General features: G+C 58.3%; 2 protein-coding genes across 9 annotated transcripts in view; one reads left to right on the plus strand and one right to left on the minus strand.

Moving 5' to 3' along the window:
* LOC120618518 (histone-lysine N-methyltransferase 2B-like) overlaps positions 1–2,831 on the plus strand; it is a 3,645-nt gene extending 814 nt beyond the window's left edge. Inside the window, exons 1-2 of one of the 2 annotated variants that reach the window (XM_039882786.1) lie at positions 705–1,626; positions 1,800–2,831. In XM_039882786.1, the coding sequence (XP_039738720.1) occupies positions 1,510–1,626; positions 1,800–2,639 (957 nt within the window). In that variant the 5' untranslated portion in view covers positions 705–1,509 and the 3' untranslated portion in view covers positions 2,640–2,831. Of the gene's footprint in view, positions 1–704; positions 1,627–1,799 lie in introns of those variants that run through there. The other variant, XR_005657270.1, reaches the window with a different exon arrangement.
* The window catches only part of NFIX (nuclear factor I X), a 92,737-nt gene that overhangs the window by 5,666 nt on the left and 75,844 nt on the right, over positions 1–11,227 (minus strand). For 2 of the 7 annotated variants that reach the window (XM_039882779.1, XM_039882780.1), the window contains exons 7-10: positions 10,441–10,563; positions 8,316–8,491; positions 2,825–2,969; positions 616–707 (exon numbers count right to left, since the gene is read on the minus strand). In XM_039882779.1, coding sequence (XP_039738713.1) covers positions 616–707; positions 2,825–2,969; positions 8,316–8,491; positions 10,441–10,563 — 536 coding nt within the window. The remainder of the gene's footprint in view (positions 1–615; positions 708–2,824; positions 2,970–8,315; positions 8,492–10,440; positions 10,564–11,227) is intronic. The other 5 variants (XM_039882782.1, XM_039882783.1, XM_039882781.1 and 2 more) reach the window with 4 other exon arrangements.

The following is an 11,227-nucleotide window of genomic DNA, read 5'->3' on the forward strand; positions in this document are numbered from 1 at the left end:
TGGGGTCCAGGGGCATCCAGCAGGAGGGCTGGGGGTGGTTGGGTATTTCATTGTGAGAACTGGGGCTCCAGAAGATTGGCAGCCCTTCTAACAAGATTCATAGGGACTTGGGGGAGGGGCCTCCAGAGCAGCAATGGGCCCTGCCCTACCCTTGGTGCCAGAGTCTCTGGGCACGTGGCCCACCAAGCCGGCTCTGTCCTTCCTCTACGCCTTGCCCAGCCCACCCAAAGCCAGAGAAGAGGGGAGGGCTGGAGGCCAGGACTTCCCCCAGAGCAGGAAGAGAGCAACAGGGCAGATGCTGTCGTCCTCCTGATGAGGACGACAGCTTCCATCTTTGCTTCCACCAGGCCTGGCCCAGAGCACCTCTAGCCTTGGGTCCTTGGCCGCCTTCCCCAGAGCCAGGGTTGTTGGAGCTAATTATCCAATTAGCTGATTAGCCAGGGGGCCTGGGGGCTGCCTGGGGAGGCAGGCTCAGCTGGGCCTGCAAAAGCCTGGGTCCTCCAGCCCTGCCCCAGCCCTTCTCCAGGACTGGCCCTAAAGACCCTGGTCTCTTCCCTGACACCAAGATGCCCCAACTCCTGCCTACTCCCTCTGCGACCGCCTCCACGCTCCTACCTGAGACTGCTGTGGGATGTTCAGAAAGTTGCCGTCCCGGGGTCCGATGCTGACAAACCGGTTGGCAGAGGAGGCGCCTGTCGTTGCGAATGCTGTGGGGAGCAGGGGAGAGAGGAAGAGACCCTGTGAGGCCTTGAGGCCCACCTGGGCACTGCCCTTCGGGGCTGCTGAGAGAGGGAGAGACCGGGTTAGACCATGCTGCCCAGGCTTAGGCTGGCAGTGGGAGGGACAGGCCGAAGGGCCCCCTCACCCTCTCACTGGCCTGGAGTACACACTGTTCCCAACCGTAGCACTCCGCCTCAGCCAGGTGTCCTCTTTCCTGGCAGGGGTGAGGGAGGGGCCCTGCAGGCTTCAGCTGAGGTCCCATGGCCCCAGTGCTGTCCCCTAACCAGGCACCAGGCAGAGCCAGGAATAGCCCTCCTCCCAAAGCACCCGAAGGGGGTACCTTTGCTTTCCCACTGGCCCTCTCAGGTCTGGAGAGAAGGAAGCCTGGGAGGGTGGGAGCTCTGGCCGACTGGCCCCACCCTGCCTGGGGAAGCCTGTCTCAGCCAGGCCACCTCTCCAACCGGGGCAGCTAATTAGGTGCTGCATCACTTACCACCCTGGGCAGTCCCAAAGACTGGGCCGGTGGCTCCGAGTACTTGAAGGGGCTCAAGGGAGGGCGGGGCCTAGTGGGATGAGGTCGGAGAGGAGCCTAGGAGCTGGCTGCCAGCTCGGGCCCAGGGATGGCAAAGCTCAAACCTGGCAGACATTTTCCTCCTCTGATGGGTCAGGTCCTATGGTCTCCAAGGCCCAAATGCACCAAGGCACAAGAGGAGGAGGAGGCTGGAGGGCCTAGCAGAACCCTGGGGCTTGGGTGCCCAGGGGCAGCTATTCTGGGGCCTGAAGGGACAAATGGGCCAAATACCCCTGAACTCGCCTCGGGAAGAGCTTGGGAAACTCCTAGAGAAAGGAATGGGCCCTGCACCCCAGGAGGGAGGACACCTTCCGAGGGGACAAGGAGGATCACAGGTTGCCTAGGAGGCCCCCACCCCCAGCCCTGTACCAGATACACCCCAGGGACCCCATGCTCATCAGATTCTGTCCAGAAGTGCCCCCAGCCACCCCACAGCCTGGTCTCCTTTTCCCACCCTGCCCGCCTCCAATGACCATGACCATGACTTGATGTCTTATGGCGGATGCAGATGGGAAGATGGCATGAAGAGGATGGGAAGGGGGAAAAGAACTCAAACCATGAGAGAAGGCGAGACAGCGCGAGACGGAGAAAAGTGGTGAGATGGGTCGCCCCGCCCGCCGCGCCCCGGAAGTCCTGGCCTGTGGCCCGCCAGCCCCCGGAGCGCCTGAGGCGCTGCCCCCACCCTGACCGCAGACGGCACACCGCCCACCCTCCACCTCTCGCCCCTCACGTCGTCGGGTCTACCTTGGGCCTCCCAACTCAGATTTTTCTCTTCCCTTGGACGAAAGTTGTTATTGATTTAAAAAAAAAAAAAGGAAAAGAAAAAAGAAAAGAGAGAGAAAGAGATGAAGTAAGCCGAGGCCCAGAGCCCTCCCTTGTCCTTGGAACATTCAACCTGGGGAAGGAACTGAGGGAAGGGAGAGGGATGGGAGAAAAAAAAAAAAAGAGGAACAACGAGAAACCAAATGTGAGACTGAAGAGGGGGTCAGGGGCTAGCCTGCTGCACCTTAGAGGCCTGAGGGCCCCGAATGGAGAGGAGGGGGACAAGGCAAAAAGGGGATGGTGGTGGCGTCGCCTTGTGGTCACATTTAATTTTCCTGGTGTGGGGGGTACAACGAAACAACAAAAAAATCAAAAAACAAAAAACAAAAAAACGAAAAACGAAAAAAAAACAGCAATCAGGCATGAAGATGGCATGGCTGCGCCTCCCTGTCCCCTCCCACCCCAGCCAGCACCCCGGCCTGTGCCCCACTTGCTCCCCCTCCCGCCCCCCCAGGGGCCTGGGCCAAGGGCCCAGGCTGGGAGCAGCGGGCAGGGGGGCTTGTGGGGTGCTGGCTGGTGCGACTGAGGCCCGGGCGGCCGCGGTTGGGGGGTTCAGCTCTGCTCTCGTCCAGGCGGGAGGCTCCGTGGCACTCCGGGTTGGGGGGGATTTGGTGGTGGGCAGGGGCAGGGGGGTTTTCTTTTTGCAGTGGAGACTGTCTGGACGGGCCGGGGACGCTGGGCGTTGTGGTTTCGGTTTCATCGTCCACTTACAAGGTGATGGAGTCAAGGCGGCGCCGTCTGGGGCAGTGCTGGTGGATTTGGAATCAGGCATAGGAAGGGGCACAGGTCTGGCCACTGGAGGCGGCGGCGGTAGCAAAAATGACCCCGGGACTTTGCCCTGGCCGCTACCGTTGGGCTGCGAACAACATAAATAGAGTGACGCATGAAGGCACATCACACACAGACACACGCTCCCCTGCGCGGCCACGCCGGCTCGCCGCGCTCCGCTCCCGGCGGAAGGTGCAGCACGGGTCCTCTCCTCCGGGGCGCCGGTGCGTGAGGGTGGGAGGCCTCGATTTGGTCTCTCAGGTGTTTCTCTCTTTTTTTTTTTTTTTTGGTGTGGTCCTCTTTGGAAGTTGTGGAAGGAGGAAGGGGAGTGTCCGACGGGTGGTTTGTTATTTCTTAGGGAAAGCGTTGTAGGTACCAAGGTGCCACCTAACCACAGAGCAGCTGCATCTGGAACTCACACGCTTCTAAAGACCTCCTGTGGCAGGAAAGATGCGCCAACTGCAACCCTCGTGTCCCCCGAAAACACACACGTACCCCCTCTGTGGACCCCTGGGCTGAGGCCAGAAGACCCAACCGAGAACAGCAGGCCTGCCATTGTCTTCCCCGCATCGTGGCCTGGGGGGGGACGCTGGGCACTGGGGGACCCGCCCTCACCCCAGCAACCTGAGGATGATGGAGTGCTGGCCTATGTGCTACAGAAGAGCCCAGGAGGACAATCCATTGCTGCCACTCCAGCTCCCACGAAGTTCTTCAAGCAACTCCCTCAGAAGCTGGGGACGCCGGGTCGCCACATCCACTCCTTCCTTTATCCCCTTTTGTGCCTCAAACTCATTTCCCCCTCCAGGCCCCATGTGTGCCCTTGCATACATCAGCCTTTGGGCTTCCAGGGATGTAAGTGCCACAGAGGGGCAAAGGTCCCCAGCCCCTTACAGGATCTCCTTGGAGTTCTGGGCACATACCTCCTCCTGCTCTGGGCAGTGTCCCGAAGGACCACCTGCAGCCCAAGCTCGGGGGTCTGGGCCAGAGCTCTTCATCCTCAACTGGCCCCTCTCCCATGGGGCAAAGCTCTGCCCTCCCAGCCAGCCAGGTGTGAGACTTTGGGAGGTTGCTGTGCTCCTCCTCCTGCTGGTGGGTGACCCTTGGGGAGCCTACCCCACTGATGTCTCCAGCCAGCCCATTTTACTGTCATCACTGGTTTTGCCTAGACTATGACAATGAGACTCACGAGGTGTCTCCTCTATGCGACAGCGCGCTCATCGGCTCGGTGCCCTCGGTGCCTGGCTCCGTACCGGGCACTTTACTCACGTTGTGTCCCATCCGCCAGTGAACCTGTAAGGCAGTTCTCACTTGGCAGTAAGTCTGCCCCTGACGGGGCACTGCCATGTCTAGAGACATTTTGCTTGGCACAATTTTGGGGGTGCTACTGGCACCTAATGGCTGGAGGCAGAGGATGATGCTCAACATCCTCCAACAGCCAGGACAAAGGCTCATCAACCCAAACGTCGCCAGTGCTGCGGCTGGGAAACCCTGATGCAAGGGAAGCTCTGTTCTCCCCCTTTCACGACCGGGGAAACTGGAGCTCTGTGCAGTGATGTGGTTTACCCAGTTACCCGGCTGTTACTGGTGAGGCCTGAAGTTCATAGCCATGTCCACCTGACTCCAGGGGTCCTATGGATTCTCTCCAGCAGGCTCATTAACACTCTTCCTCAAAAGACTTCTACCATTCTCTGAAACCTTCTACAGCTGTGACTGCATCCGATGTAAAATACGATCTCTCCGGCTGGGCACTCAAGGCTCCCATGGTGGAGGCCGGACGGGGTCTCCTAGCACTCATGCTCCAATACTCCCTCCCCCCAAATACTTCTCATTGCATACTGACTGGGGCTTCCAAACACAGACTAAGCAGCTAGGCTACACTGCAGAACCCTCTGTCTAGGACACCCTTTCCCATACCCTTCTAGGTCTGCTCAGAAAATACCGTCCTCAACATGGAGACCAGCCAGACTCCATGAACCACCATCCATCTCTCTCTGCCCTGTTCTTCCAGGATGCTCTTAACCTTCACTGGGGCCTTTGGAGCAGACTGCCACCCAGGCTCTCCAGCAAGCCATGGAATGTCACCTCTGTGTGGCCCAGACATGCAGCACTCAAGTCCCACGAAGTTGAATCAACTAGTCCACCTTGCTACACTTTAAAACCATAAAGCCCCATGGCTGGCCAGTGCGGGCCACGCCCTTCTGAACTCTGGCAGGTCCACCCACCCTCCTCCACCTCTAATCACCAGCGTAGGTCTGCACTGGCCCTCCAAGTAGTTCCCTTGACTTGATCCTTCCTGCCCACTCAGAAGCCCCTGACAAAAGCAACAGTGGCTGCTTGTCCCTGTCTGTATCCTGGGCTGGAGATCCTTTGTGCCAAAGGTCATTTCGGAAATGGACCCTTCAGTTCCAGGCACAGGCCAGAGGGGTTTCAGCTCTGCAGGAGTGATGCTGAGACGTGACAGGCAGCTGCCGTCCTTCCTTTCCACAGCCTATCTGGTCCCTATCTTGTTTTTCCATCAGGACAGGAAACCCCACAGATCACAGCCTCACTCCTCCTCTCTAGGCCATCTTGAGCCTGGGCCCCCCGGGGTGCTGGGACACAGGGGCTTTCCAGACAGCCCTTGCTCCCACAGGGCAGCCTCTGCCTCCTTCTAGTCCCCAGAGCTTGTCTCTGCCTAGGAGGATCTAAATTGCTAATCCCACCTGATAAAGCTAATCCCACCCGATATGGCAGGACATCAAACCTGCTGATTTATAACATTTGGTTTCTAGAAGTAACTTCCAACTAGGCTACAATGTTTCAGCTCTGCTTGGGGCACAAGCTGAGGTTTCTAAAACCTCAAGGTCTTGTGACTTTGTAGCGCCTTAAAACCTTGTGAATTAAGAGCTAGACAAAACCTAGAGGCTGGATAGCGCCTCGCTTTCATCTGACAGATGAAGAAGAGGGTCTGGCCACTCCAGCGTTGGTAGAGGCTGAGCTGGAACCAGGCCTCCTGCCTTCCAGAGTTGTGCTCTCCCAACAGGTCCTGCTCCACCGCATTCACTTGATGGTCTCTTCTTTCTGCCAGAAACACAGCTGACCAGGCACCCTCTTTCTGCTCTCTGCATCTCATCTGACTAGTGTCTCCATTTAGCCTTGGCCTTTCCTGATCTGGTTCTTATCCATCGGGCACTGGGGTCCAAGAACGAGCTATAGGGGCACCTGGGAACCCTTCTGCAAGTCATCTGTAAAATTCTTGTACGCACATATCTTTCTGCAAAGATAATCTATAACTTCAAATTCTCATGGAAGTTAGTAATTTACTCCTCTAAGCGCTAGATTAGTGGTTCTCAAAGTGGATCCCTTGACCAGAAGCAGCAGCAGCATCTGGGAACTTGGAGAAAAATGTAAATTCTCAGTCCCACCTAGACCTGCTGAATCAGAATCAAGTGAGGCCCAGCCACCTGTGTGTTTGCGAGGCCTCCAGGTGACTCTTGTGCATGCTGAGACTTGAGAACTACTGTTCTGGCAGTGGCCATGGAGCAAATGCAGCCTGGTGTGACTATCCCCTGCCACCAGGTCAGCTGCAGAGCCCGGGCCTCTGGCTCTCTCCTCCACAGTACGGTGCCGCCTCTAGCCTCCTCTCAGAAGCTTGGCCCTCTGGAGCAGGCTCACTGCAGACATCCCGTCCCCTCTTAGGCACAAAAGGCCACAAGAGGAAACCCAGAGAGGCTGCTGCCCAGCCAGGCTAGCCTCCATGTTTAACCAGGGGGGCTGGCTGTTTGTCTCTCCATCTACAGCATTTTGTCCATGGTCTACTTGGAGCAAGCACCTGCCTTGAGAAGAGAACCTTCTAGGCCAAGTGAAATCCTACTCTTGAACAGCAGAGTCAAGTGAGAGGCTCAGGACCCAGGTGTCAGGACGCCCAGGGGATGGACTGACTCTCTAGGCTAAGCTGATCCACCAGGTTTGTCTCAATGACTCTAAACTCCTGCTGCCTCTGTGGGTGAGAAGTCCGGCAAAGTGAGGTTCCTTGCCTCTCTGATCCATACTCCGGGCCCCAGGCCCCTTGGGGACATGGGCTGGCAGTTCCCATAGACACTGCCGGCATCTCTGGAGGAAGTGCAGCAGTTGTTGGGGAGTCACATTTGCTTTTCCCTGAACGCCCCTAAAAGTGAACAGAGCTTGTCCAGAGAGGCAGGCAAGGCTCTGAGTGTGCTAAGAAGCTGAAGAGCCAGCAAGAGAAATCCTTACAGGCCAAAGGGGAAAAGGAGCCAGAAAGCGGAAGGAGGGAGAGCAGGAGGGAGGGAAGAGGGAATGAAGAGACGCCCTTCAATAATCCGCCAGCACTCAGCAAACTCTCACCCTGCTCAGGGCGCCCAGAGGCAGCACTGCTCTCCCTGGGTGTCCTCTGGCGTGGGCTTCTGACTGGCTTCCTCCATTCTGGCCCTTTGAGCCACCTCCCCATTTAACCTATCACAGCGGGCTTCCAAGCTGAACCAGCTCAGCGAGAGGACCTGGGCCTTCTCATAATGCAGCATGCTGCTGAGGCTCCAGAACCTTCTCACAGGTCTAGAGACCACCATGTCCCAATCCAGAGTGGTCTCCCAGAGACTAAGCGAGGACCACCGTCCGACTGGAGGGTTGCCTCCAGCCCGCCACTGTCTCAGATAATTCCTCTGCTGAGAGGCCCCGCATTTCTGCTCGTCAGTGACTGGACCCTAAGGCTTGTTGACAGAGAAGGTCAGTGTCCCCCACCCCAACAGAGCTCCGTGGGAAGCTGGTCTCTTTCCAGCTAAGGACGAAGGCTTCACTTCAGAACCAGGAGCAACGTGGGACTCCTTATTGAGAGTCCTGCCAACAGGAGTCTCCATGACAGCCCCCGTGGACCTAGGCCTGTCACCTGTGCCCCTGGGGCACTCTGAGGTCAAGACATTCTTGATCACCATGACTGTGGAGGGGGCGGTGCTGCTGGCTTCCAGTGGGTGAAGGCCAGGGACACTGCCCAGCACTCCACAGGGCCCAGGATCCCACACTCACAGAGAGTGAGTGGCCCAAAATGTCAGTGCCGAGGTTAGGAACCCCTGGTCTAGAACCTACAAAATCCTTGCAGCCCTGAGGTTTAAGAGGAATGTTAGGAGGTAAGGGGTCTGGCCCGGGTTGGACAGCTCATGGGTACACTCCTGCTGGGGAAACAGACCGTGGGGAGGGCAAGGAGCCCAAGTAAGGTGGACTCAGCCGCTGCCACCACCTCTGTGGACCATGATGGAGAGGCCCCCGCACGATACACAGACCCCTACCCCAGACCAGAAGACTGAGGTGCTCGCACTACTGGTGCTCTGCTGCTCCAGCCCCAGGTGGGCACCTGGCTCACGAGCCATCTCCCTATGACCCTGACACAGATGGACAGACGCAGAGATGAGCTGTGGCGGGGCTCCTGGGCCTCTGGACTCACCTGTCCAGTGGCCTGGCCCGAGCCATCTGAGCACACGAACTGCACAAACTCCTTCAGCGAGTCCTGCCCGTGGTGGTGGTGGTAGCGGATGGTCGGGTGCGTGAAGTACGGGCTCGACTGCTGGATAATGGATGTGGAGGGGAAGTGCAGCGCTGACGCCGTGGCCCGAGGGCTCCCTGCGTGCAAGTGGGCAGGAAGAAAAGGGCATCAGCAGATAGAAGATGAGGGGACCTGCCGGTCAGAGCACTGAGGATCCAGAGAAAAAAGGGAGAATGGGCAGGAGCAGGCCGGGACCAGGGCAAAGAGAGTGAGGCTCCAGCCTCTGGCGCAGAAGTTGAGACAGCACCAAAAAACGCAGTAATCAAGATAAACAGCATTTGAATGCAATATTTTAAAAAATCAAATTGGCAAACTAGGGCCTGCACACCAGCTGCCTGTCTTCATAAATAAAGTTTGAATGGAACCAGGGCCGGGGTTAAGGTGAGGCAAGCGAGGCAGGGTCAAGCGAGTGCGGGGTCCGTCCCGTCTTTTATTTAAAATGTTGATATTTGCTCATTGTTTGTTTTTGCAATAATTTTAATTCTTAAAAGACTGCATTAAAATGTCATTTATCTTGACAGCGAAGATTTGGGGCGCTCTCTAGCATTCTGTGCCCGAGGTGAGTATCTCACTAGCCCCAGCAGGGTCCAGGGCCTGGGTGGGAGCCTGGACGAGGGAGGAGAGGAGGCAGCCACGCCCCGCACCTGCGCAGGCCAGGCCCCCTCAGTGTGCACACGCTCTCCGGCATGTGAGTGGGTGTGCACCTGGTCGCCTCTGCCCAGGCCACATTCTTGTATGCTCAGCCCTATCACACTTGCACATGCATCCTCACACACGCCTCCTCGCACACACGACTCCCACCCCGGCGCAGGCCCCAGCTCTTCCCTGGCCAGTCCTCCCCCTCCCGTCTGTTTCCAATCAGCTCACTCTTGCTGTTTCATTAGGGGGCTGAGGAAACTTGGCTTCTCTCTGGAGTTCATAAAAGCTGAGTGGAGCTGGGCCTCCGCCTCCAGCAGTCCCGGCCTGGGCTCCCTGCCCCCACCTTGAAGCCACCACGCCCTACCTCAGGCTGTCTCTGGGCTCCCAGCCAGGAGGCCCCGAGGAGGAAGCTGGAGGGTAAACCTTGCTGTTCTCTGTCCTATAGAAGGGCCCAGGAGATGGCGGGCGGACACAGGGCAGTGTCCAAAAAAAAATCCAGACCTCTTTCTGCCAGATGGATGCCGAGGGCGGGAAGAAGCAAGTGAGGGAGCAGGGAGGCTGAGGATGCAGCTCCCACAACTTCCTGCCTGCCATCCCCTCAGGCACATCGACATGCTCTCCCCGCCAAGCACCGTCTCTTGTGACTGAAGCAAGAGAGCCCCCAAGTCGGTGGCCAGCTCCATTTGCTATACAGCAGCACAGCTGCCACCGGTGGTCCCTTGGCCTGGCTCTTCATGTCCGGAAAAGGGCAGGGGACCCCAAAAAGGAGATCTGGGCTCCTATGAGTGCTCTTGTCAGTCTGCACCCCACACCAACCTGAGCCAGTGCTGGGAAACCAGAACCTGGGCTCGGCCAGGAGCTGGGAGAGAAGGGCTGAAGTAAGTGCAGAGGGAGAGGCCTGAGCTTTCCCAGCCGCGGCCGGCAGGAGGAGAGGAGAACCGGGCAGGCCCGAGGCCTCTGGACTCATAGGGCACGTGGGAGGAGGCCTCAGGGCAGGCCTGTACCACACACCACATGTGTGTGTATATACATTCACATACACACAGCACACACTCGCTGTGGCACGCATGTGCATATCTACGTGATGCATGCGCACACACACAAGCACACATGCACATACACAGCACACACGCAAGCACATGGGGAGTGAGCAGCAAGTGGGAGGGTGCTTGAGAACGAGGTGAGGAGGCCCCTGGCCGGCTGGTTCACCGCTCAGCGCTGTTGCAGAGGGAGGGCCCGTTCCCTTGCCCGCCCGCTGCCATACCACGGCCCCCTCAGAGAGCGTGGGGCTGTCACCTAGGTGGACCCTGGCCCTTTCACCTGGCCAGCTGCCCCTCAGTGCTCTGCAGCCTCCCCCATGGCCCCCCTCCGGGCCCCCGTTTCTCACCTGGTCTGACTCCAGCAAGCACAGGCAGCGGGTGGTGAGTGAAAGCCATGCGCGGGGAGCTGCCCTGAGAGGAGAGGGCACTGCAGAAGTCCAGCTTTCCTGACTTCTTTAGAGAAGCCGGGCCTGGGGGGAGGAATCAGCAACACAGGGCAGGTTTAGCTGGGCCGGGCGGGAGCAGGGGAAGGTGGGAAGCCAGCAATTCTCTCCTTCTCTCCTCTGCCCCCTCCCGTAGATCCTTCCCCCACCGGGCTCCTTCCTGCCTCCGTTGCCCCATCAGGCTGTTTCTCAGGCCCTTATTGCAGACCAGACCAGACCAGCCAGCAGTGGGCGCTTTTGACAGGAGAGGAAAATGAGGCCTTTGGGTGCACTGGGCAAGGGGTGAGCCGGAGGAGAGCCATCTTGCCCCGTGACAAGCAGATAACAAGCTCAGGGGGCCTGGAAGGGGAGCAGAGCTGGACAGGAAAGGACTCCCTCGGCCATGGGACCCAGAGGCTGGGTCGGTTCAGGATTTTGTTTTGCTCCCAGTGCCAGAGATGGGGTGGCATTCAGCAGAGACAGGGGCACAGAGAACACCCCTCTAGGAGCTTGATGGGGCTAACCAAGGTCCTCTCTGTGCCCAGTGGGCACTACACCCAAATGATGCAGTGCCCCAGGCCAGGTCCCCCAGGGGAGCTTGTCTCCTATCTGGGCTGAGCCTCAAGGCTGTACTCAGGCTGGGATGGGTAAGGTGGAGTCAGGGCCGATTTCCAGAGCTGCCATCTTTGCGGCATGAATCAAGTCAGTTTGG

This window comes from Pteropus medius, unplaced genomic scaffold, assembly GCF_902729225.1.
Source record: "Pteropus medius unplaced genomic scaffold, Ma_sr-lr_union100, whole genome shotgun sequence".
NCBI lineage: Eukaryota > Metazoa > Chordata > Mammalia > Chiroptera > Pteropodidae > Pteropus > Pteropus medius.